Source organism: Callorhinus ursinus, unplaced genomic scaffold, assembly GCF_003265705.2.
Source record: "Callorhinus ursinus isolate GAN/ISIS: 27379988/994484 unplaced genomic scaffold, GSC_fseal_2.0 scaffold88, whole genome shotgun sequence".
Classification (NCBI taxonomy): Eukaryota; Metazoa; Chordata; class Mammalia; order Carnivora; family Otariidae; genus Callorhinus; species Callorhinus ursinus.
The window spans coordinates 115,555-142,214 of NW_027397150.1; the positions used below are offsets into that span (position 1 = coordinate 115,555).

General features: G+C 43.9%; 1 protein-coding gene across 5 annotated transcripts; it reads right to left on the reverse strand.

Moving 5' to 3' along the window:
* Positions 1-3,567: 3,567 nt before the first annotated feature.
* FCRL3 (Fc receptor like 3) lies at positions 3,568-19,387 on the reverse strand. Of its 5 annotated transcripts, XM_025860601.2 has the most exons (14): positions 19,204-19,387; positions 18,231-18,251; positions 17,012-17,254; positions 16,536-16,796; positions 16,011-16,295; positions 14,934-15,221; positions 14,340-14,621; positions 13,941-14,219; positions 13,467-13,586; positions 8,432-8,459; positions 7,189-7,307; positions 6,910-6,978; positions 5,439-5,470; positions 3,568-5,354 (listed from the first exon to the last, which is right to left on the reverse strand). In XM_025860601.2, the coding sequence occupies exons 1-14, from the start codon at positions 19,268-19,270 to the stop codon at positions 5,229-5,231; spliced, it is 2,220 nt and encodes a 739-aa protein (XP_025716386.1). In that variant the 5' UTR covers positions 19,271-19,387; the 3' UTR covers positions 3,568-5,228. The 5 variants fall into 5 exon arrangements, with proteins under 5 accessions (XP_025716386.1, XP_025716387.1, XP_025716388.1 ...); XM_025860602.2 differs by lacking the exon at positions 18,231-18,251; XM_025860603.2 differs by lacking the exon at positions 17,012-17,254 and having other exon boundaries at positions 19,204-19,386.
* Between the last annotated feature and the right edge of the window lie 7,273 nt (positions 19,388-26,660).

Sequence of the window (26,660 nt, forward strand, 5' to 3'; positions counted from 1 at the left end):
CTATTGTGTTTCTGTTACAACAAATATAGCAACTGAAGCCAACAAACATCTATTGCTTGCAATCTGAGTGGGTGAGGGGCCTGGAACTTCCACTGGGTATTTGGCTCAAGGTTTCACAAGTCTGGAATCTGAGTGTCAGCTGACTGAATCCTCATAAGGGGGCAAGATCCCCTCCCGAGTTCCCTTCATTCCCTTCATTCCCTCTCTGCTGTGTGACTGAGGTCCTTTTGTTCTTGCTGACAGTAGGCTGGGGCCCGCCTCAGCTCCTGCATGGTCCCTCTCCTCATGGGTCCTTTCCAGCAGGTGGCCTGCTTCTTCTTTGAGGCCTGTAGGAGAATCTCTCTGATGCTTCATTTCTTTTTCAAGACATACCTGATTAGATAGCTTAGGAAAATCTCCCTTTTGATTAACCAAAAATCAATGATTAGTAACCTATTTATTGAGTGGTATCTCATCATATTGACAAGTCCTGATCACATTCGAGAAGAGAAGAGGCAAGGATGAGGGTCACTGGGGGCAAGAATCTTAGGATCCATCTAAGAGCTCTGTCTACCGCACATAAAGTAAGTCAGAGGAATAAAACCATAAAGATAACAGAAGCAATCAAAGTCATGAAAAACAAAATAGAATCGATTAACAAAGACCAAAGTCAATTCTTCGATAAAACTGAGAAACTTAGCTAAACAAATCAAAAAGAAAAAGAGCAAAAACATCAGCAATACTAGGAATGGAAGAAAGTCCGCACTAAATCAGAAAATTTTATGTAACATTTTATGCTAATAAAATTGACAACTAAATGAAATGAACAAATTCCTTGGAAAATACAACTTGCCAAAATTGACACAAAAAGAAAAAGAAAGTCTGAATAGTCCTCTATCAATTAAGAGCTTAAATCCCTTATCAAAAAACTTTCCCATGAAGAAAAATGCAGGTCCAAACAGCCTCACTGGTGTATTCTATCAAATATCCAAGGGGGAAACATTTCAATTCTACACAAACTCTTTCAGAAAATTAAGGAGTATTACCAAAGAGTACTAGTAATAATTTTAAAAGGAAATAAAGACTCCACTTATGTTGGCATACAGTATAAAACAATTAGGAATAAATTTAATTAAAAATGTGCAAAATAGAACTACAAAAATGGAAAGTTGTATGAAGTTCATGGATTGGAAGACAGTGTTTTTAAGATGGCAGCTCTCTTCAAATTCATCCACAGATTCAGTGCAATCCCAATTGAAATTCTAAGAGGATTTTGAATAAATTTTAAAAATTAGTGTAAAAATTCATATGGAAAGGCAAAAACCCTGGCTTAGTTAAAACAATTTCGGAAAAAAAAAAAACATAGTTGGTGAGCTTATACCAATTGATCTCAAGACTTAACACAAAGCAACAGTAATCAGGAAAGTGTGGTTTTGGGTATAAGGATGGATGTGTAAGATCATCTACTGCTAACCCAGAGGTAGGCTAACATAGATATGGCCCATTATTGTTGACAAAGGTTATAAAGTAATTCTATGGGAAAAAGGTATGGTTTTTGTTTTTGTTTTTGTTTTGTTTTTTAAGGAAATGGTGGCAAAACACCTGCATGTCTGTATGGGAAAAGATTAACATCAACTCTCACCTCATTGTATACAAAAATTGACTTGATATGTACCGCCTACCTAAATAGAAGAGTTAAAAACTGTTAGATTTCTAGAAGAAAAGTTAGATGAAGAACTTTATAATATTCAGTTAGGCAAATAGTTTTTACACAGGCTATACAAAATATGGACTGTAAGAGAAAAATGGTAAATAATTTCCATTAAATTATAAATCTTTGCTGTTTGAAAGACACAGTTAACAGAACATAAACACAGGTCACAAATCAGGAGGAAATATTTGCTAAACATATATCTGACATAGGGATATATACCCCAAATACATAAATAACTCCAGCAATTGGATGAGAGGAACAGCTCAAATTAAAAAGAAGCAAAAGAATGCTTACTCAGCAAATGTGCTGGAACAAGTGGATATTCACAGGAATAAAAAGAATATTTTCCCTATACTATACATATACCAAAAAATTCACTTTGAATGGTGAATAGACCTGAATGTACATATGAAAACTATAAAACTCCTAGGGAAAAATAGAAGAGAATCTTTTTGACCTCGGGGTATACTTTCTTAGATAAGAAACACAAAGTAGGCTCACAAAATTAAAAAGTTGATAAATTGCACTTTTTCAAAACCGAAAACTTGTGCTCTTCAAAAAATATCATTAAGAAAATCAACAGCAAGCTACATACAGAAGATGTTTGCAACATGTAAATCAGACCAGAATAAAAAAACTAAAGATACCTAATTCTTGCAATTCAATAATAAAAAGACAAATAGCCCAATAAAGAAGTGAAAGGTGTGAACAGACCCTTCACAAAGTCTGCAAAGAGTGAATAAGGACTTGAGAAGAGACTCAGCTCATGGATCACCAGGGAAATTAAAACAACAGTGAGATCACACTACACTACAGCACACACTCTTTGCAATGGCTAAAGTTGAAGATGCAAATGCCAAGTGTTGCCAAGGGTGTGGAACTACTGTAGCTATCAGTCAGTGCTGGCAGGGATGTGACCTGGTGCAGGTATTTTGGAAAAGAGTATCAAGCCTCTTAAAACCTTCAACATAAATCTACTATGTGACTCAGCAATTATACTCCCAGGTATTTACAAAGGAGCAATGGAAACATGTCCACACAAACACTTGTATGTGAATTTTCGTAGTATTATTTTTAATGACAAATGAAACAATCTAAATGTCCATTTACAGAGAGATGGATAATGAAAATTTGGTATATCCAATGGAATATTATGTAGCAATAAAAAGGAATGTGTTGCAGCTATTTGATACAATGTGAATGAGTCTCAAAATTCTCTTGCTTCGTGAGGGAAGCCCGGCACAAAAGAGTATATACTGTATGATCCTATTTACATAAGTGACAGAAAGCATCTCGTGATGGCATGAGAAGGTGTGGAGGGAAAGAGGTGTTCCTTAGGGCAGGAGAGCAGTGGGGTGTGATGGAGATGTTTGGGATCTTGATTGTGGTGGTTTCGTGGATGTACATTTCTGCCAAAAAATCAAATTGTATACTTCAGATATGTGTGATTTATTGCATATAAATTATTCTTCAAGACATCTGTAAATAAATGAAATAAATATAATAAAGAAAGAGATTATAGTCATGTCTTAGATCTTGATGACTCAAATGTTACCTTCTTGACTAGCTGGAAATATGATTTCCTCTTGGATATTCTCCCAATTATTCCTTAGGCTCTCCCTGACTGCTCACAGGTACTGTTTGCCCTCAGTTTGAGGACCTAGATAGGAGTTCTGGGAGAAGGGTCTGCACCCTGTCAGAGCTGTTCTGTGCACCAGAGAGCCCTGCGCGGTCTCCATCTCTTGCTGTGGCATCACGGATATTGTCCACCTGAGTGGCTGCCGTCCTGGTGGCTGTTACACGGCTGACGTGCCCTTCTGCAGAGTGACTCTTACCGGCCATGGAATGATGCCTTTTTTTTTTTTTAAAGATTTTATTTATTTATTTGACAGAAAGAGACACAGTAAGAGAGGGAACACAAGCAGGGGGAGTGGGAGAGGGAGAAGCAGGCTTCCCACCAAGCAGGGACCCCGATGTGGGGCTCGATCCCAGGGCCCTGGGATCATGACCCGAGCTGAAGGCAGACGCTTAACGACTGAGCCACCCAGGTGCCCCAATGCTGCCTCTCTCCCTTGGGGACTTTGCCTTTTGTCACCATTCTTTCAGATGGGTTTCCCACAGCTGGCACCTCGTGGAATGTCCCCCTCCCCCTTATATGGCTCTATTCTTCCTGGAGCCCAAAGTTGGGAGGCACTCACGGCCAAATTTAAGCATAGGCACAGATTACACCTGGACTTCTTGCTCTCTCTAAAGGCCAAGTATACATTCTGGAGAGCATTTTGTACCAGCTAATATGGAAACAAGACATATAAGTCTCTCTTTGGTAACAAATAATATATTCCCTCTTTATAAAGGACATCACTTTTCTTTTCCCCTCAGCAAATTAGCTTGCTAGCCAAATTCCTGAGGCTAAGATTAAAACCTCAAATTGGATTGCATTTTGCTGTATGTTACACTTCCCGTTGCCTAAGCTTCTGACACCACAGGGAAAGGAATAACATTTGAAATACACTTAGTACTTTTTATTCTTGCTACTCCAAAGGTTTGCAAAGCCTCACTGTGTTATTTACTTGGAGTCATAAATATGGAAGGTGTAAAATCCCTGCTGTCCATAACGTGTATCAGTGGATGTATACCAGTCCTCAGTGAACGCACCAGCTTGCTAAGGTCTATTTTTTTACTGCAGTAAAAAGTTCAGTGTCACCCCAGGTGACACAGGCTAACAATTCCAGCTATTCCATACGAATAAAAGCCACTCAAGGCAACTCTGCTGCTTTTCTGGAGACTTAAGCACAGATGGCATGCTTTTTAAATGTTTTCTCCCACGGTGGACACTCAGTGCTTGAATTAATTGGGAGTCGGTGGGCAATGGGAGGGGTGTCTCACGACACTAGGCTTTGCCCTGTGAGTCGTGAGAGTCACCAGCTCCACTGGGATTCCAAGATTGCTGCTGATTTCTGGAGCCTCCAAAAAGTGGATGTTGAACAATTAAGCAGTGGAACTCGGCTGCTACAGGAAGGGGGGAGGTTTGATCTTTTGAGAGAGGAAGACTCGTGAAGGCCCCAAATTCTGAGTGGATTGGTGTGTGTGTCTTATATCTCTATTTATCTTATTCATTAATATCATCATCAGTCACTTATCACCTATCTATCTAAAAAAGGAAACAAAGTGTTTAGAGCAAATTGTTTATGCAGAGATGGCGCATTCAAAGCTTTCGATCACACTTGGAGCACATGGTCATGATTGCACCCTTGTGATCCTGGCTAGACCATTCGCCCTTCCTCCTCTGTTCCACGGACCCAGGAGGTGAAGGCCCATCTGCCCTGCCTTCACACGTGTCTCTACTGTGAAGAAATGCAGTGTTTACTGAAATGCTGCCCATTCTGTTCCCAGAGAACACAGAGACTCAGTCACGGAGGGGTGGGGCAGAACTTTCACCCAGCCCCCTGAACGGAAGGCGGGTGCATGGTTGTGGAGAACAGGGAGAAGACATGGGCTGCTCCCAGGCTCCCTGTGGGCCACTCTGGGCAGAGGGCTAGCGGTCTAGGGCCAGTGGTGCACATGGGAGATTCTCATAGTTTTCTGCAGCATCTTCATGGGCCTGCCCTTCATGGTCATCTGGATGTGCCTTCTTCACCTCTGAATAGATGATTGCTGGTTCCTGGTGGGAAACCCACAAACAGTAAGTACCTAAGTAGAGGTGAGGAGGTGCAGAGGGGAGAGAGAGCCGGAAAGGGTGACCCACCTCATCCTTCTGATGTGTCTTTGGTGAAGGTGCTGTTGGATGGGAGGAGGGAAGAAAAGTATTAGACTGTGGGTGACATATTCCAACTTACAACCCACTCATAATGCATTTCAAAAATCTCTCCTCTGCTGACTCAGCTCTCAACGGTTTGCTCTGCTGGATTCTTCCAAGCCTCAGACAGAGTACCCCACCCTCGCGCACTGATAAAGCCTTTCCCTTGCCCACCAAATGTCCAGAGTGACTTTCCTGATGATTTCCTTCTCTCTCCACTGCTCATCACCCCAGCAAAGTGGTCCCCCTGCTCCCTTCCCACTCCCATTCAGCGCCTCTGTGGCTGCACTGATTGGGAGAAAGTGGAATACGGGTTTCACTTCGTGCAGGGAAAGTGGAGGAGGCTGGAGAGGGGGTTACCATTCTAAGGCCACACAGTAAATTCCCAGTGAAGATTTGCAGTGAAGCATTAAGAAAATTCAGTGTGTGTGTTTCTTCTATCTTTCCAAGGGGTCCTCTGGATCTCTTTCATTTATTTATTCAGCCAATAAGCACTCAGTGAACAATGACCTTTATTAAACACTGGTAAGCTACAAGGACAGAGAAACAACACAAACTCAGTCCATATACCCAAGGAGCCTATAATTTGTAAGGGGGGCAATGGACGTGTAAATGTAGGCAACCAGTACAATGGGCACCAAGAGAGAAATACATACTGAACTCTGTTGTTGCCAAAAGGGTAATCTGTCCTCCCAGGTTCAGACACAGGGAGGGCTGGTGGGACGTTTCACAGAGGTATGTCTTGACATGTGAGCAGGGGTCAGAGGTAAACTAGGTGGGGGTAAGGACATTTCAGAACAAATAAGACACATGAGCACCAAAGCAGGCAACAGCCCAGTATGAGCAGGAAAATGGGAAGGGTCAGCTCGGCTAGAGTAAAGACAGAGATTTGAGGAGGGGCTGAAGTGCAGGGGGAGGCAAGGGTCCAGCTTTGGAATGAAGAGTCACTGAGGCAGGCTGTGATCAGCAGTGTATCTCAGAGGGATTGTGCTGGAAACAGAGTGTTGGGGGGTGGCTAGAGGAGGACAAGATTAGAAATAAAGAGACCAGTTGGGAGAATTATGATTGTGTACACATTAGGTTATGAGAGGGTGACACTAGCAATTACCGGTCATGCATTCTTTGAAAACAGTATTTGAAGAGGCCTATAGTTTTCTAAGCACTGCACTGGTTGGTTTTCTAACCAATGCTATTGGTATGTTCATGGGAAACAATAGTGTCTGTCCTCAGAGAGTTTGCGGGGTCCGGTGGCAGTGCACATGGGCCCATGGGAAGGGACTCAGCCATATGATGGCAGTGCGGGAGGAGATGATGCCTTCCTTCGGTGTCCCACTCATATTTGAGAGGCCTGATCAGAGGCCCCTCGAGGATCCACTCACACATGGCCACCTCACCTCCACTTGTCTGGAAGGGGTCTCACCTGGATTTTCCTTTGTATGATGGCTGCTCCAGATCTGGGAATAAACCAGATTGTCATGTCCAGGACTCACTGTGAGAGAACAGATGATAGCTAGCTATAGTCCAGAACCCACACTCTAGACCCTTCTCAGCCACTAAGTTCATAACCACCTTCTGTCTCAGACACTGGGCCAGGAATGTCACTTTAAAGTTGAGTGTGACTCCTTCCTGGGCAGTGGCTCCATCTCTCCTCCCACTCTGGCGCATCCCTGGAGCCCTGGGATACTTAGGAAGTCCTCACCATTGCTATACACAGGCTGCAGCTCCATCAGGGCTGCTGGCTCAGAGTGGATGGGCCTGTGGGGGTCTGTGTTGGAGGGCCCGGACCGGGAAGGCTCTCGATGCTCCTTGGGACTGTAACTGTGACAGAGAGCGAGAGACACAAGGGAGAAAAGGATTTGTGGATCATACCGAGTCTCAGGAAAACTGGTATCCAGGAGGAGCCCAGCACGGTCCATGTAAAAATATCATGGCTGTGGGGACGCCTGGGTGGCTCAGTTGGTTAAGTGTCGGACTCTTGATTTTGGCTCAGGTCATGATCTCAAGGTCATGAAATCGAGCACTGCATCAGGCTCCACGCTCGGTGTGGAGTCTGCTTGGGATTCTCTCTCTGACAATTCCTTCCTTTTCCCTCTGCCCTCTCCCTGCTCACACTCACTCGCGCTCTCTCTCTCAAATAATAAATAAATAAAATATTTTAAAAATATCATGGCTGCCTACCCTGACTCTGCATGGCTCTCTCAAGAGGACTCAGAAGGTGTGTGTGACGTGACGTGCAGCCCAAGACAGCATTACAGAGAGGGAAGACTCACACAAGGTCAGTGGGCAAAAGTGCACAGTCTCAAGGTCATTTTGGTAAACAGTTATATCCGCCTAATTTTTTATTGTTCTCAAAAATTTAAATGTTTAAACACTGATACACAAAGACTTTTGCATTCCCAAAGAACTTGACTTTTGTTTTTTGAAAAGGGTCCCTTTCAATGTTCCAGCTCATATTACAATAATCTACCTTTCCTGTAAGATTCCATGAAGACTTTCTGGGAAAAGAGTGGTGTGTTTTTCCCCACTTCTGTTTCCTTCTGCAATTAATACTGGGAATTGAACATTGCCAGCATTCAACAATTATGTCCTGCATGAGTGTGTGGTGGAGGGGTGAGTGGGGGAGAAAGAGGCGCAGCCCTGTGACAGATGACGCCATTAAGGTGTGAGTGGCCAGCTCTCCACCAGGCACATTTAAGGAAGTAGATAGATTAACATGGAGAGCAAATGACATGAGTTCTGTGTATGTGTAGGTCTAAGTGAGTATGATAAATGTGGCTGAAAGTGGCTTTCTGAATCACACTTCTGGGTTTTGTAAGAATTTGAAAATGTTAATAGGAAGTCCGGTCAAATATTTTTTAACGTACTTATAATTCTGTGACCCTGTTTTGTGGGCATGACTAAATCATGACAACGTTGGCAGCATAAGAAACAAGAGACCTCACCTGGGTGTTCCAGTGGCACGAAGTCCTCCTGAAAAACAAAGGATGACTGATGGTGAGTGAGCTGTGTAGGTAGTGGGCTCTATGTTAGAATGTCCTTTCCTGGAAATCAGATTTATTCTAGGTCTCAGCTATGGCAAATATTAGAGAACATCTGGCTCTAACCACCCCCCTCCCCATCCCCATAGGAGATTACCAATGAGGTAGTTGGGGTCTGGAAAGAGAGTTGCCCAGAATCATACTTATTCAGTCAGTAAAAGCAGCATGCACTCTAAGGAGGTATGGCCAAGTAGCACAAGAGAGACAACTTAGTATTTAACTCTGGGCCAAGTGCTTTCCCTCTTCCTCTTCTTTATCCTAACTGCGGCCCTAGGAGATGGAGACCAGAGGCAGAGTTCCTACACACTGAATCAATAGGGCTCCCATAACAAGCTCGACCTCTCTCTACCTGTGGCCCTTGCAAACCTATCCACAGTGGGTGTTTTCTCCATACCCCTTCTTTCCTTCTCTTTCACCTGGCTGATTCCAAATGATCTTTCCTCCTCCAGGGCTTTCCCTGGGGCCAGTGAGCTGTATCAAGTGAACTATCTCCACACACATAGACCCCTGCAATATTAAAATCACCATATTGGATGGCAATTACCAATTTGTATGTTTCCCTCCAACTCTCTCCATCCTGAAAGAGTGTGTTACTTGAGGCTACAACTTCGTCTTAATTATTTTTATATTCCCAGTGGCTAGAATGTTCACAATATTCAATAAAGGTTTGTTCAGCAACTGAACAAATTAAAGGATATACTTTGAGGACTAAAAAAAAAATGGAACAATTTTATGTTAGGTGATAACATGTAAACCTAATCTGGAAGGCTACTCCATCAGCCTTGAAAATACGGCAGTTTTCTATCATCAGTGAAACACTGAAATCTTTTTGGTCTGCCCCAAAGCAGGACTCCTCTTAATTTCCCATTCCTGACTGTTGCCTATTTATCTGCGGCTCTCTGTCTGTCTCATTGGGCTTAGAGACCATGAGTTATTGCCCCAAGTAAACATTCTCATGAAAAATGACTGATTGATGTCTGCAAACCATGGCTGAACTGGAAGAGCATGATCCCTCCTGAGAGCATTTGTGATTCACATCAGTCAACAGCCCCTGTCCTCCCTTGTGGGTGGGTTAGCTAAGTCTCAGGATGTGTCTGCAAGTCAGTTTATTTCTTCATATGTAAAAGGGAGAATAGACCCAGAAGGTGGCTATTTACATAACACAAGCTAATATCACTGATATTAGCTATGGGCCAGGCATAGTGCTAAGCAGTTTATATAGCACCAAAATGGTAGATAACTATTATTATGACCATAAAGAAACTGGGGTTTGGAGAGTTTAATTTATCTGCCAAATATCAAGTATTTGGCAAGTTATATTGCTGGAATTTTCATCCAGGCAGTTCAATCACAGAGTCAATACATTTATCACTCCCTTTGGTAACTAGTTGGATAAACTCAGGCTTAAGGAGCAGACAGAATAATATTTTAGAAAAAATGGAAAGGGCTGAGCTCTTCCCTGAGAAGGCTGATGGATAATGAGAAGGAAGACTTGGCTATAAGGGAAGTACAGTTGGCAAAATTTTGAGATGAGAAAGACAGATACCCTCTGATTGGTGGACTGTCAGAATTTCTTACTAAGTTTGTTATTTAAAACAACACTTCCTCTAGATGTGGACGTCAGAACCTCCTGGGTTCCTGTTCTCATGGATCACATAAAATGATAGTTGCTAATCTTGACATCCCTGTGTTGGTTGTTGTTGTATTGACTGAGCAATCTATTTTTTGAACATTTTTGAACTCCAACAGTAAGGTTTTATGTCTGCACTTCTAGTATGTTTCTAATTAATAAGTGACACAAACAGATGATAAAATAGAAAAGTAGTTTTGAAAGTAGGAGGTGTGACCAGCTTTCCATAAGTCACCAAGGTGCAGTGAGAGAATATGGAGTCAAGGGATAAGAAGACCCCCAAGTAAGCCCTAACTCTGACTCTTAATAGATACAGGAGTTTGGAAAGATTACTTAACTTATGAAATATCTCCATTTTTTTCATCTCTAATATGGTTATAATAATATTGATTGAATTGAACTGAAATGTAGTTATTGAATAATGGGGAGTAGACAAACTACAAAATTGCATATAATGGGCTCTAAATGAATGGTACATTTTATGACGAGTACTATTAGGGTTAGTGCTCTTATTATCTTTATATATTTTTTAAAAAATGATACACACACTTAATTTTATATGTAATGTTATTTAAGAAAATACTAAGTAGTTTTCTTTTTTTTTATAAAAGATTTTATCCATCTATTCATGAGAGACAGAGAGAGAGAGAGAGAAGCAGAGGGAGAAGCAGACTCCCAAGGAGCAGGGAGCCCAATGCGGGACTTGATCCCAGGATCCCGGGATCATGATCGGAGCCGAAGGCAGACGCCCAACCATCTAAGCCACCCAGGCGCCCAATACTAAGTAGCTTTAAAATATCAGTCATAAAATGTTGGTGCCATTTTTCATGCAAAGAAACAGGACAGTCTCATTGATTGACCTGAAAAGAAAAGGGTAAGAAGACAATGCTTGACCAACATCATTAAGAAAAATGTATAAGTTTTTTCATTAAACTGAGATCCAAATGTTCTATTTATCTGTTTGTTTGCTTGCTTGATTTTCAAATATAAGCCCTAAGAAAGGGAGAACAGAAGCATTTGACCTGACAGAAAAGGAAATGCCATGTTATGCTGAGTGAGAGGCAGACAGAAAGTACAGTTTTAGTAATTCCAAAATATAAAGGTGCCCCATGATGGTAATACCCTTACACTATATGTGAAGTGATCTAATGTCACTTGAAGATAGATTGTAGTTAGATGTCTATACTATAAATGCTAAAACAACCAGTAAAGTAAACAAAACAAAGAATTATATACCTAATAAGCCAACAAAGGGAAAAAATGGAATCATAAAAAAATACTCAATTGGTCTAAAAGAAGGTAGAAAAAAACGAAAAGGAAAACAAAGAATAGATGGAACAAATAGAAAACAAATAGCAAAATAATAGAATTAAATCTAACCTTATCATCACATTAATGTAAGATTTTATTTATTTATTTGAGAGAGCAAGAATGAGAGAGAGAGAGAGAGAGAGCACATGAGAGGGGGGAGGGTCAGAGGGAGAAGCAGGCTCCCCGCTGAGCAGGTAGCCCGATGTGGGACTTGATCCTGGGACTCCAGGATCATGACCTGAGCCGAAGGCAGTCGCATAACCAACTGAGCCACCGAGGCGCCCATCATCACATTAATGTAAATGGTCTAAACACCTTAGTTAAAAGTTAGAGATTGTTATTGGATAAAAAGAATTAAATATATGCTATCTATTTATAAAAAATACTTTAAATATAAAGGCCCAAATAGGTTACAAGTAAAAAGATGGATAAAGAAATACCATGTTAGGGGCACCTGGGTGGCTCAGTGGGTTAAGCATCTGCCTTTGACTCAGGTCACAATCCCAGAGTTCCAGAATCAAATCCTACATCAGGCTCTCTGCTCAGTGGGAAGTGTGCTTCTCCCTCTGACCCTCCCCCATCTCATGCTGTCTCTCCCACTCTCTTTCTCAAATGCATAAATAAAATATTAAAAAAAAGAAATACCATATTAACATTACTTATATTAATACATTAATATCAAAGATTATCTCAGAGTAAATGACACTACCAGGGATAAAAATATCATTTCACAAAGATAAAGTGGTCATTTTATCAAAAACATAAACAATTATAAACATTTATGCACCTAATAAAAGAGCTTCAAAATACCTGAAGCAAAAGTTGATAGAATTGTGAGAAGAGATGGATAAATCCATAATTAGAGTTGGCAATTTCAATACCCTTCTTTCAATAGTTGATAGATCAAGTAGAAAATCAGTAAGGATATAATAGACTTTAGCAACACAACCAGGCAAGTTCACCAGCAGACCCATACTGTAAGAAATGTGAAAAGTAATTCAGGCAGAAAGAAAATGATACCATATGGAAAAGTGGAAACACAAAAAGGAATGACAAATACCAGAAGTGGTAACTAAGTGGGTGTTACCTTAACATCAAGTCAGATAAAGGTATGACAAGAAAATAAAGCTACCAAGCAATATCCCTCATGAATGTAGTTGCAAACATTCTTAACAAAATTTTACCAAATCAAATTCAACAATCATGACCAAGTGAAGTTGACCTCACAAATGCAAGCCTGTTTTAACATTCAAAATTCAAAATCCATATCAATAGACTAGAAAAGAAAATCATATGATCATCTTAATCAATGTCGAAAAAGCATTTGACAAACATTTTTCCTATAAAAACTTTCAGCAAATTATAAATAGTAGGGACTGCCTTAGCCTAATAAAAAAAAACATGTATAAAAAATCCACAGCTAACATTATCATAGTAAATGATGAGAGACCAAATACTTTCCCCTAAGATCAGGAATGAGACCAGCATGTCTGCTCTCACCACTTCTATTCAGCATGTACAGGAGGTTCTAGCCAGTCAAATATTGTGAAATTTTAATTTCATTCTCAGCATCTCCATTAATTTTCCAAATTTCACGATATTTGACTGGAGCTCAAATATATCTCAGAGTTTATGGTTTGCACCATGCTATTACTTATTTTTTGTTGTTACAAACGGAAGGCTTTATTATTATTCCTTTTGTTCTCAGTAAGCTTTGAACCTGGAGTAGAATAGTAAATACTTACCTTTCTAATTTTTAATTGGAAGCAAAATTCTGCTACCTGACTTAAATCTCAATTTAAACACATGGAGTAACAACTTTATTGAGAAATGTATTCTACCTTTTTGTCACTATTGCCTACAGAGTGCCAGTGAGTAGAACTGAGGGTCTAGTGTTTGGAAGAGAATAATGACCTTAATAAGATGCACCATACAAGTCCCAAGTATTATAGCAATGGCAAAAGTCACGACTCCAAAGGGTAATACATAGACACCCACCTGATTTCCTTTGGGTCCTGAAGTGACTCACCAAAGAAGCAGTAGCAGCAAGGCCAAGCATGCTTAGCAGCCACCCGATGATGCCCACAGTGATATGGATTACTTTGTTCGTGGAAAGCCCTAAGTGGGAAGACCTATATTTGAGTTCTGTTGGCAAGTGTTTTTGATCTAGACAACATGAAGGTGGGGGCTAGAGATCTATCAGGGCAGTTTTGTTCCAGGTTCTGATTCCTCCATTTAAATTATCTCCAGTATAATTTGTAACTTTCAAAATAATGGCACATGATTGTCAGCATCTAAGATTGAAATCTATTCCCTTTCCTTCCCCCATGAAATCAGCACAATCTCTAGAAGCCCCAAGCCTTGGTGGCATGTTCAAAAACTCTTTGTGCTGGTAGAATTTGTATAGTTTGTAGGAAAAATATTTTATTGACCTTAACTGTAACCCGTAGCTCAGGTACCCCCGGAACCCACCTGTGAAGTTGAGTGTCACCATGTAACTCCTCTGGACTCCCAGGCCATTGTCAGCCCCACAGGAGTAATTTCCAGAATGCTCTGTGGTCAGGGAGAGGTTAAAAGATGCTCCTCCTCCAAAAGGGGCTGAGGTGTTCCCCAGGATGACATCTTCATGATAAAACCAGTATAAGATTGGCGGGGAGCCTCTCTGGACCTCACAGCGAAGTTCTAACAAATCTCCCACCACAACCTGGGCCCTGGCAGGGTTGAAGGTGAGGACAGGGCGGGACACTGGAACTGACGGAGGAAACATAGTTCATGGGCAGTTTTAATTGAGCATGTATACCAGATAATAAAGGAAATATCCAGCATAATTTAGTGGGAGGAATATGGACCTGGGATCAGGACATGTCCTACCTGTGACCCTGAGTGGCACCGCCTCGCTGTGCTGGGCCCCCAGGCTGTTGTTGGCCTCACAGGAGTAGTTTCCAGAATGTTCTGTGGTCAGAGAGAGGTTGAAGGACACTCCTCCTCCAGAGGGGGCCGAGCTGCTCCCCAGGGTGACATCCTCGTGATAAAACCGGTACAGGATCGGGGGAGAGCCACTCTGGGTCTCACAGCGAAGCTCCACCACATCCCCCACCACCACGGCCCGGGCCCTGGGTGCCCTGACAGTGAGGACGGGGCGGGACACTGGACCTGAGGGAGACAGGGGGCCGTCAGAAAGAGTCCCTGACACTGTGACAGATTAATGGCTCCACTCAAGGAGCCTAAAAGTAGATGGATTCCTTGAACCATGAGGAGGGATGTTAGATAATTTTGTTTTCATTACTACTCAGTCTTCTCCGCAAGACAAAATTGTCTCACATTACTTTCCACCTTTGCCATTCCTTGTTGGCATTTAAATCTTCATGCCTCTGTTCCTTGCCTCCTTCAGAAGATCCTAGTAGCTGACAGAGAACCTAAACCCTGGCTGGGGAACAAGGTTGAGTGAAAGAAGGAGGAACTTACTTCTCAGTGTGACTCTGATCCGTTTACTGAGGATGGGGCCATAGAGGTTGTCGGCTGAGCAGTAGTACCTCCCAGCATCCTGCCCCCTCACGGCGGCTATCTGCAGCTCTGCTGACAGGGCACGTTGAATCTTCCTGCCCAAGCGCCTCTCCGTGCCCTCCCGGTGCCAGGAGAATGTGACAGTCCCTGTACCCTTGGCTACTGAGCAGATAAGGACCAGATCTTTTCCTTCAATCAGCTGGCCCCCAGGGGACTGGATCTCTAGATTCACATCAGACACAGGGATCCCTAGGAGGACAGAGAAGGTCTTAAGAGGGTCTCAAAGGCAGGTGCTGCAGGGCCAAGGGGAAGGCTGGGGTTGCCACGAATAAGCCAATATCAACGGGTCTAAAGTGGGAAATAAGGACCTGATTGTGTACATTCTTATGAAGGGAGCCGTACCTGTCCCCCCACACAATAGTTACCATCCTCGGGTAATGTGGGCACCAGGTCTATCTTCTTTTTAAACTTAGTGTTGACCACAGTCACATTTTACAGACCTTTATCTCTAAGGCATCTCTGATGTATCAATGGACCACAAAGAAAGAGAGAACAGGGAAGGTTCCTTGTATCCTGAAGTGACTTGATTCAGATCCCAAACCTCTCTCCATCCTCCAAGCTCCTCCAGTCTCAGCACCACCTCCCCACCTTCTTCTCTGACTATTTCAGTTTGTGGTTATCTTCCTCTTTTCTTAATATTTTGGAATAATTTTCGGTCGACACATGGACAGCCCCATAGGGCCCTCTACAGACTTCGTGTGGTCATCGGTGCTTTTTGTTAGCTGTTGACCCATGAGAAAATGTACTCTGTATGTCTTTGAGGCCCCCACATGTTGGACACCCAGTAAATGATCAATAACAACTATCACCTAACTTAGATGGGAGAGAATGTTATAGGGAAGTGAGGCCAACGTTGAACCTAAGAAAAGGATAGCAGGATGGCTGGCAGCTCCCTTCTGCCATGTTCGCTGTCTCAGGGAGCAGGAGAAGTCATGCCCTGCTCTCCTCACTCGGAAAAGCTGCTGCACAGATACTCACTCTGCACACGTATCCGAGATCTCAGGCTTTTTTTTATGATATTGGGGGTCACTGCCTTTGCCTGGCACCAGTAGGACCCTGAGTCTTCATTCCACATGGTGAGGATCTGGAGCTCCGGGGAGTCAATCCAGCCAGATCCTAGGACCTTATCTTCTCTGAAGAAACAGAACTGAAGCTGAATGTGTGACCTCAGTGGAGGGAGCCAGGTCTCACATTTCAGGCTCACTGGGCTCCCCTCGATGGGCTCGGAGGAGCTGGCTCTCAGCACGGGATGTGGAAACAGCTCTAGAGGGAACAAACACGGTTTCCAGGGCAGTGAGGCTCCAAACTCCTGGAGAGATGCATCTGTGTTCTCAGCAGAGCGTCAGGAGGTAGGGACCCATGGAGATGGAACCACCTCCCGTCTCCTTCCCATGGCTGCTCAGAAAAGGCTTCTCATGAAGTCCCCACTGATGAGTACTCCCTCTTTGATCCTCACACACTTCCCCTGCCAAGACCTATTACCCACAGGAGTGTAGCCATTACCTTGAACTTGGATCTTTAAAGGTTCTGAAATTTCTTCCCATCGTATCCAAAAAGATTCCCCAGAAGCAGTACAATGATATTTGCTATTGTCCCTGGAGACGGAATGTAGTCTTACGACTTCTGAGTTATAGTCACGCCTAATTACTTTGTTATTTCTGTAGTAAATCTTTTCATTAATATCTTTTTCTTTCTTCCCCCGGCATCTCAGATCTACATCATCTCCTTCAAAGACAGGGTGCGAAGCCTGGAGGATCAGCCAGTCTGCAAAGAGTGAACAAACCTATTCCATCTCTTTCTTCCTTCAAACTCTCACTTCTACCCATGAGGGAAGAGCTAGAGCCCTCCAAACACTGGGATCAGCTCATCAGATATCCTCAGGTCTGCTTACAACCCTGTCTGGGTTCCCTGCATTCACCCAGCCTTCAGACATGTGCCCAGCAGCTTGATTTCAGAAACTCACCCCTTTCTTTCCTCACCAGATAAAAATTCCACATGCACGGGGTCACTGAGGGAAGATCTTTGGGTCTTGCATGAGTAACGTCCAGACTCGTTTATTTGGATTGTTTCAGGTCCTTTTTTCAAGAAATCCCCATTGTTATACCAAGATATGTATCCCTGGGCCAGAGAATGGTGATCCTTGCAGGTGAGAGTCACTTTCTCTCCTTTGAAGGTTGTGGACCATGGAGGTGTGAGGAGAAGAAAAGCTTTTGGGAATGTTGCTGAACAGGAAAGAGAAAGGTGCAGGCAGGTGAATGTAAATAGGAGGTGGGTTGAACCCGGGGGAGGGCCCAACCTGCAGCTGGGCTCATTCCCACTGGGAAGGGAGCAGATACAACCTGGGGACAGGCCTGGGGCAGAACCTGCTCTTCCTCATCCTTTGCCTAGCCCAGAAGTGGGCAGGTGGGTGTCACAGGGGAGAGGTCTCAGGTCCCTGGGGTGGGCTCAGAAAAGCTCAGGAGGCAGGATGTGTAGCTGGGGACACACTATGAGGGCCTCTGTAGGTGGCTGATTTTGAAATTCTCTGTCAAGGTATAGGTGGGCCTGGGATGTAGTTTCTAAACTCTGAAAAACCACTTCCTAGTTGGTGGCTCATATATAATGAACATTTTTTTCCCCTGCTTTCATTACTTTTAAACTTTGTTTAACTTGAGATTCTATGGAGAAGACAACCTTTGTCTACACTGCATCTAAGTCAGACACAGTAAAAGATTAAAGCATATAAATAATTTGAATGGAGAGGCACGGGCTGCTTGGGAAATCACCTTTGTATATAAGATTGCAACCAACAAATGGGACCAGAAATTGAAGCAGGACAGCAACATGAGCTCCCTTGGAGGTGTATAAAAATTTGGCTGCAGCACTTGTTCTGTGAATGGGAGCTGTTTTTCTGTCCTAGCTTGAATATACAGGTGTGGGGGGATGGTCCTTAGGGAAGAAAGGGGACAGTTGGAAGGTTCTGGGCATTAGCCTCCTATCTCTGCAAATGCTTCCTTGCCCTGCACGGATGGGGAAAGAACTGAAGGCTGCAGAGATCACAGGAGGTTCTGTTCACCGGCCATGGTAACAGGTGTGACCCCAGAGTGGCAGCACCACTCATGCTGGCACATCCGCTCAGCCTGCATTTACGGGGACAGGCGTGCTGGCCAGGAGGACCAATGCCCAGAGAGCAGGAAGGAAAGAGAAAGGAAGACTGACCTGACTGCTCTTGTCCGGAAGCTGTGGGAGAGCCAAGGGTTAAAGGTTAGCATGGAATGATGCTGTTCCATCGCTTCCTTAGACTCTGAGAAATGCCCCAGCAACCCAGCCACAGCCCCTTCTCAGGCTCTCCCTCCCATTCCTTCCTCCACATTCCATACCTCCCATAGTGCCCAAACAAAAATACAGCCTATGATTTATGGGATGACATTTACGCGAATGTCTCGTACCCACACCCCTGGTCTCCTTGCTATGCACGTAGGAGCTTGTGCTCGCTCTCCCTCTCTTCTCCGGCCTGAACTGGGCAGGGCAGAAGCAGAGAAGGGCTGGGAGAGATGCTTTATCTACCCCCCAACCTCACTTCTTGGGCGCTTGTTCCCCCTACTTTTTCTTTCTTTTTTTTTAGAAGATTTTATTTATTTATTTGAGAGAGCAAGAGCGAGAGAGGGAACAAGGAAGGGAAGAGGCAGAGGGGGAGAGAAGCAGACTCCCATCTGAGCAGAGAGCCCTGACATGGGGCTCAACCCCAGGACCCTGGGATCAAGACCTGAGCTGAAGGCAGACGCTTAACGACTGAGTCACCCAGGCGCCCATCCCCCGACTTTTTCAATCTCTGGTTAAATATTGGCTTAAAATCTCAGGAAGGGAGCTGTATTGCTCTGCAGACCTTCTCTCCCTTGCCCATGTTGGCAGTAATTGTTTCTCTGAGGGTTTAGAGGTGTGGTTTGGCAGAGAGAAAAATCCCAGCTTCCTATGAGGTGGGAGAGGGACCAGGCAGGAGGCCAAGGGCCACAGAAGACTCCAAGGTCTCTCTGGAGCCTTTTGGTTTTCCTGGAAACCCGGCTCTGCTCACTTTCCACCTCCTGCTATGTCTCTGAAGCCCAAGTGAAAGCGGAGACAGAAGCCCCTGGGTTTCCCCCCACTGGCTGACATTAGGAACTTAGGCCCCCGTCCCTGTGTGGCCCCTACTCACCCAGGGTCAGCAGCAGCAGCTGCAGAAGCCCGGCGACCTGGCCTGGCCGATGGCAGGGAAAGCTCATCTCACCAAAGGCCAGGCTTCTCCCCCATCTGCAAAGGATGACCGGAGAGTGGTACTCAGATAAGGCTCACAAGAGTTACAAAGAGGAAGTAAAATAATCATATCTTGCCTGTGTTCTCAAAATGTGAACGTGGCTACCGTCCTACATGCCGCTTGTCTTTTGGGGCTGGTAGCTGTGCCATTTCCGATGTTGGTGGCCACCTTCGGGTGGTCCACGTCTGTCAGGAAAAATGTCTCCAAGGCTGTGCCTGGGTCCTCAGAAAATGCCAAGCTGTGGACTTGCTAGTATTTAAATAACTTTTTCTTCATTTTTCAAATGGAAACACCCTTCCTTACCTTAAATTCATACAAACTTTCGTGTCACATGAGGTCCTAATATAGACACACTTGGTGAGTGTGGTGTCAAGGTATGTTTTATGTGATGCCAAGGTATGTGAGCCCCACAAAGTCAAAGGGTCAAAGCAGATGTAAAAGACTTTTGAACTTTATACAAGCTGGCCTGAAGTTGCTGAGGAGGAAAATAATAGAAATTTGCAGATTGGCTCGGTTGGTGGAGCATGCGACTCTTGATCTCAGGGTCACGAGTTCCAGCCCTATGTTTGGCGTTGAGCCTACTTAAAAAAACAAAAACAAAACAAAACCCCTCTGCAGATTAGCAAAATAGGCTCCCCTAAGTGCCACTCAGACCTGCACAGATGAGGGGATGAGTGATCAAGCACACAAACAAGAACCTGTGATGTGGGGGTCTCAGCCTGTCAACAACCAGTGTTGTGTCTGGATCAGCCCCTGTGGTTCTCACCACTGCCCCCAGCAATAACCATCAGGAAACATGGTGGGGGGCGGGGGGGACGTTTATTACTCACATGTCCTGGGAAGTACCTGACACGCCTGGGACCACACAGCGAGGCCACAGCCTGGGGTTCTTCTGCTTTTATTGGGATCAAGGTGGAGGGCACTTCGGGTTTCATGGGCTTACTCTTTATTGGAGAATTTAACATAAGAGCAGGAATTTAAGTTCATGAAGAAAAAAAAACAAAAACAAAACAAACAAGAGGTCCAAATGGTCAGTTAGTGAGATCAACTAAGATCTCTGAAACAAAGGAGCATGGGGTGGAGGGCGGTGGCTCGGTCTCAGAGGCCAGGGGCTGCCACCATACAATGGGTGCTCTTGGGCACCAGAGGCTTCAGGCAGGAGCTTGCCCTATAAACGGAAAACCCCATCCACTCACACAGAAACCCTGTGTCCAATGTGGACTGTCCCCAGAGGGGCCCTCTGCAGCCTTGCGGTCCAAGAATCTTTCCTAATTATTTCCTGTTTCAGCCCCAGGACGTTTCTCATAGTTTGTCAATTTCCCTCCCCAGCTCTGGAGAGTTCTTGGCCATTATTTCCTTATCTTTCTGGTCCACCCTTCCTTCTTCTGAAATCCTCACAATGTGGGTATTGATTTGCCTCATGGGGCTTTTTTTCCTTTTTGCTCCCCTAACTGAAGTATTTCTTGTGATCTGTTTTTGTCTCTCTAGTCCTTTCTTCTGTTGGGTCTCTAACGAGGAAAACAAAGGCAAGAGAAATCTAGCTTAAATCAAATCTTACAGCTTGCAGCCCACTGATAGATCCCTGAGACATGCAGAGCGTGACCTTCTTTGAGGAACTTGAGGCTGCCTTAATGTTGATGTTTTGCTGGAGACCAAGAGTAATCTTATCTAACAGCAGGTAGCCCCTCAACATCTTGAAAGGCTCGCTTCAAAATTCCTTTGAAACTTACTTTATCTCTAGCCCACCTTCCTCCACAAACCTAAAAGTATACAGTGTCACCCATCACGATGCCAGTGCAGCTCTTTCTGCCCACGGGTCCTGTCCCCATGTTATAATAAAATACTTTTTGCACCAAAAATGTCTCAAGAATTCTTCCTTAGCCATTCGCTCACAAACCCAAAACTTCAAATCACATCATTTACATCATTTGGTGTCCAACGTGGGGCTTTGAGTCTGCTCATCTGGACTCTGAGCCTTGATGAAATTTGGTGACTATTTCCTCTCCTCTCCCTTTACTTTCACTCCAGGAGCTTTTTCTGGTCTTATTGAACACTGTCCTGTTGACTGCTCAGGCTCTAAACCTCTAGCCCGTGGCTACTTTAGGAGGAGGAGAAAGCCTGCCTTTTGGTTAGAAGTTAGTACCCTGGCCAGAATGGTAATAAGACCCAGAAACTTGATGACCTCTCTCTATTCCTGTCCTTATGGAAAGATGTCTGTCTTGGGCATGAGACAGCTACCTAAGTGACCAGCACAGCTGCTGAACTTAAGACTCCCATGTGAGGTTTCCTCTTCATTGGTCTAATGTGATTCCCTCCACATCCCTGGCCTAGCCACTTCTGGCTGAGGAAACTCCACTCAGAACTGGCCAACACCAGTACTGAATAGAATTAAAACCTCACCAAGGATGTTTCCTAGAGAAATTGGCAGTGCACACTACATGTGTTGGGATGTCACTTAGATCATGATGGATTTCTAGCTTTACTGTTTTTCATCAATGTCCCCTACTGACTACGTAAGTTACAAAATTGGGTAATGTCCCCTTGTAAAACTTTTCTGGTGTTTTCCATGGGTTAAAAATGTCAGGTTCTTCATGGCACAGCACGGTATTTCAGTCCATGCTGTGGCACCCATTTGTAGTCTAGAATGCAATGGGGAAGGAGGGGGTCCCTGGCATCCCTCCTGTGGGGCCTTTATGGAAGAATGGTAGTCAATACCAATTTCCTTTGAAGGACACCACCAGCTGCTTTTGACACCTGGAGCCTCTGATATATCCTGGTGGGACACCATCCAGGAGTTGGGGGGAAATTTTTGGGGATGGACCTTCTCTCCTTTTCTAGGAACATGGGATCTTCTTCTTCAGTCCCAAGACTCTCCCTTGGGATGTTTTTAACCCACTGGCATCAATTCAGATTGCAAGATCTAAAAAAGAAAAAAACTGGAAAGTTAAGATGGTGGAGGAGTAGGGGGCCCTATAAGCTTCTCTCTTTCCAACGCAGCTAGATAGTTATCAAATCATTCTGAACATCCAAGAAGGCAATCAGAGTTCTGAGAGAACAAAAACCGCAAGTCTACAAGTAGAAGAGAGACCACCTTCTGGAAGGTGGGAGGTTCAGAGAGTTGACTTGGGGGAGATATAGCTGTGGATATGGCAGCAGGGAAGGAGCCTGATTTTGTAGGCCTACCACAAAGTATTATAAGCAGCGGAGTGCAAAATCTGAACTGTTAGAAGTCTGCTACTGTGAGGGACATGTCAGGCTTAAAGGTGCTCAGGTGGTGAAGCAGGGCAGAGTGCCAGGAGTGACAGCGTGGTCGGGTGAGGATCCCCTGGGTTGCAAGAACAAGTGGTGCCAATGTGCACGCTGTTCCCAGGCACAGGTGCAGGGAAGCCGGCTGACAGCAGTGAGTCTTGGTGCTGGATTTCCATTCCACCTTGCCATAAACGGCAAATTGTTGTGTGGTTGTGCACCCACTTTCCTGGGACTGGCCAGCACACAGCAAAAGCACAGCAAGACCCTCCCCCAGAGGAACAGTGTGGGTCTGCAATGCAGGAGTCCCTAAAATTTGGAGTTCTGAAACTCCGTTGCATGCCTGAGATAAAACAGCTCAGACACAGGCAGGGCGAATGCAGGATTCACACGGAAACCAGGGACACAAGAGGGTGATTGATTGCATTTCTGTAAGGGCTCACTGAAGAGCGGGGGGTGCAAACTTCTAACTCCCGGGCTAGAGGGCAGAGCACACCATATTCATCCAACCCATCAGCCCTGAAAAACTTCACGGAGCAAAACAGCACCACCTAGTGGAGTCCTGAACCACTTACACTGAGTCCCGCCCCTCTGTGCCCTGAGGGTGTATCTCCACGGAAACAAGTCAGCCTGAGAATTAGTTCAACACACCCCTCCCCGAGGAGACCAGCTCAAACAACTCAACTTGCACCACGTCTACTGATCATAGTGTTGCAAAGCTTTAGCTCTAGGAGAAATAGGATCTAGCTTCCTTTTTACTTTAATTTTTAATTTTTTAATTTTTTTTTTTGTTTTTCATTTTTTCGGTTTTTGTTTTTTTTATTTGTTTTTTGTGTTGTTTTCTGGACAAAATGATAAGATGGAGAAATTCACCCCAAAAGAAGAGTAGGAAGTAGAACTCATGGCCAAGGATTTAAATAATACAGATGTAAGTAAGAAGTCTGAATTAGAATTTAAAACAACAATTATAAAGATACTAGCTGGGCTGGAAAAAAGCATAGAAGATACTAGAGAATACCTTACTGCAGAGATAAAAGAGCTAAAATCCAGTCAGGCCAAAATTCAGAATGTTAACTGAGATGCAAACCCAAATGGATGCCATAAAAACAGGGTGGATGAAGCAGAGGAGGTGAATCAGTGATATAGGAGATAAAAATTATGGGAAATAATGAAGTTGAAAAGAAGAGAGAAAGAAAGGTAATGGACCATGAAGTTGACTTAGGGAACTCAGTGACTACTTAAAACACAATAACATTTGTATCATAGGAGTCCCAGAAGATGAAGAGAAAGAAAAAGGGGCAGAAGGTTTATTCAGGAAAATTATAGCTGAACATTTCCTTAATCTGGGGAAGGACACAGACATCAAAATCCAAGAAGCACAGAGAACTCCCATTGAATTCAACAAAAGCTGACCATTGCCAAGGCATATCATAGTCATATTTGCAAAATACACAGACAAGGAAAAAGTCCTGAAAGCAGCAAGAGAAAAAAAGTCCTTAACCTACAAGGGAGGACCAATCAAGTTCACAGGAGATCTGTCCACAGAAACTTGACAGGCCAGAATAGAGGGACAGGGTATATTCAAAGTGCTGAATGGGAAAAATACGCAGCCAAGGATATTTTGTCCAGTAATGCTGTCATTCAGAATAGAAGGAGAGATAAAAAGTTTCCCAGGTGGTCCACATATACAATGGAATATTACTCAGCCATCAGAAAAGATGAATATCCAACTTCTACATCCACATGGATGAGACTGAAGGAGATGATGCTAAGTGAAATAAGTCAAGCAGAGAAAGTCAGTTACCACATGGTTTCACTTATTTGTAGAACATAAGGAATGGCAGGGCGGACATTAGGAGAAGGAAGGGAAAAATGAAGGGGGAGGGATTGGAGGGAGAGATGAACCATGAGAGACGATGGGCTCTGAGAAACAAACTGAGGGTGTTAAAGGGGAGGGGGTGGAGGGATGCGTTAGCCTGTTGAGGGGTATTAAGGAGGGCACGTACTGCATGGAGCACTGGGCATTATACGAAAACAATGAAGCATAGATCACTACATCAAAAACTAATGATGTATTGTATGGTGACTATCATAACATAATAAAACAAAATAAAATAAAAAGTTTCCCAGGAAAAACAAAAACTAAAGGAGTTCATGACCACTAAACCAGCCCTGCAAGAAATATTAAGGGAGACTCTTGGAGTGGGGAAAAGAAACACCAAAAGCAACAAAGACTAAAAAGGAACAGAGAATATCACCAGAAACACCAACTCTACAGGTAACACAACAGCACTAAATTCATATCTTTCAGTAATCACTCTGAATGTAAATGGACTAAACGTTCTAGTCAAAAGACCTAGGGTATCAGAATGGATGAAAAAACAAGATCCATCTATATGCTGCCTACAAGAGGCTCATTTTACACCTAAAGAAACCTGCAGACTGAAAGTGAGGGCATGGAGAACGATCTATCGTGCTAATGGATGTCAAAAGAAAGCTGGAGTAGCCATACTTATATCAGACTAACTTGATTTTAAAACAAAGACTGTAATAAGAGATGAAGGGCATTATATCATAATTAAAGGGTCTATCCATCAAGAAGATCTAACAATTGTAAATATTTATGCCCCTAACTTGGGAGCACCAAAATGTATGTCAATTAATAAACTCATTGATAGAGACTGGAAAAGATGGTGGAGGAGTAGGGGACCTTATTCCAACCGGTCCCCGGAATTGAGCTGGATATCTACTAGACCACTCTGAACACCCACACAATCAGCCTGAGATGTAAGAAGATAGATCTGGATCTCTACAAACAGAATATTGCAGGCAGTTGGTTTCGAGGTACGAAGCAGGGAGCCGTGATTCTGAGGGCAGATATCAGAGGATAAACGGAAGGGGGAGGGAGCCGAGCCGAAGGGATCCTACACTGCTGGTGAGCAATAGCCTCCCACACTGGGGACAGGGCACAGACTCACAGACCGGTAGGGGCAGGGAAAGGACTTTAGGGCAGCCACCTGGACAGAAACCTGGAGCTGCAGGGCCATGCATGCAAACTGGTGGTTTTAGAAGCACAAAGGGCAGAGAGTGCCCCAACCTGGAGGCGAGGACTGGGAGAGCTGCTGAGGGGCGCACAACCCAGGACACTGCAGTTTATAACAGCACAAAAGGAAATGGAGATGGTGTGGCCTGGAGAGCTCACTGAAGAACAGACTGCAATCTCCCTGCTCTGAGACGTGCATAAAGCTGCCAGAGAACAAAAGCCCCAGAAAACCGGTTTTCACTGAGCCCATCCCCCACCACAGGGGGCAGGGCAACTCTGTCCAAACAAGGTTGACTGAGTAACAGTGTGGCAAGGCCCCTACCCCAGAAGACAGGCTGGGAAAACAAGAGGCCAGCAACACTAAGGCCCTTCAAAAACAGGTGCATCTTGCTTGGGTTGTGGTCAATAATTTGGATTCTATACATTCCCTCAAACACCCATCAATAGAATGACTAGGAGGAGGAACCCCCAAAATAGGAAAGACTCAAAGATTATGACTTATGCCACAGATTTACAAAGGGATTCAGATATAACCAAGATGTCAGAGATGGAATTCAAGCTAGCAATTGTGAAGACAACAGCTAGAATGGAGAAATCGATTAATGGCAACATGGAGTCTCTAAGGGCAGAAATGAAAGCTGAACTGGCAGAACATAAAAATGCTATCAATGAGATCCAATGTAATCTAGATAATCTAACAGCTAGGTTAAGCAAGGCAAAAGAACAAATGGAAGACCATTTAATAGATAAAAAGGGAAAAGAGGAGGCCAGGGAAAAACAACTCAGAATCCATGAAACTGGAACCAGAGAAATAAAGTGACACCATGAAATGTTCCAGTGTCAGAATTATTGGAATCCCTGACGGGATGGAGAGAGAGAGAGGACTAGAAGATATATTTGGGCATATAGTAGCTGAGAACTTCCCTAATCTGGGGAATGAAACAAACATTCGTGTCCTAGAGGCAGAGGGGACCCCTCCCAAGATCAAGGAAAACAGGGCAACACCCCGGCATGTAATTGTAAAACTTGCAAATCTTAGAAGCAAGGAAACCATCTTAAGGGCAGTTAG

What these genes read in the sequence shown, in the direction of transcription:
- FCRL3 (XM_025860601.2), bottom strand. Translation starts at nt 19,270, where the DNA reads ATGAGCTTTCCCTGCCATCGGCCAGGCCAGGTCGCCGGGCTTCTGCAG. An exon ending in GCTGCTGCTGCTGACCCTGG is followed by an intron (nt 18,252 to 19,203) that starts GTGAGTAGGGGC and finishes GCTCTCCCACAG; the next exon opens with CTTCCGGACAAGAGCAGTCA. An exon ending in AGACACATCAGAAGGATGAG is followed by an intron (nt 5,355 to 5,438) that starts GTGGGTCACCCT and finishes GTTTCCCACCAG; the next exon opens with GAACCAGCAATCATCTATTC.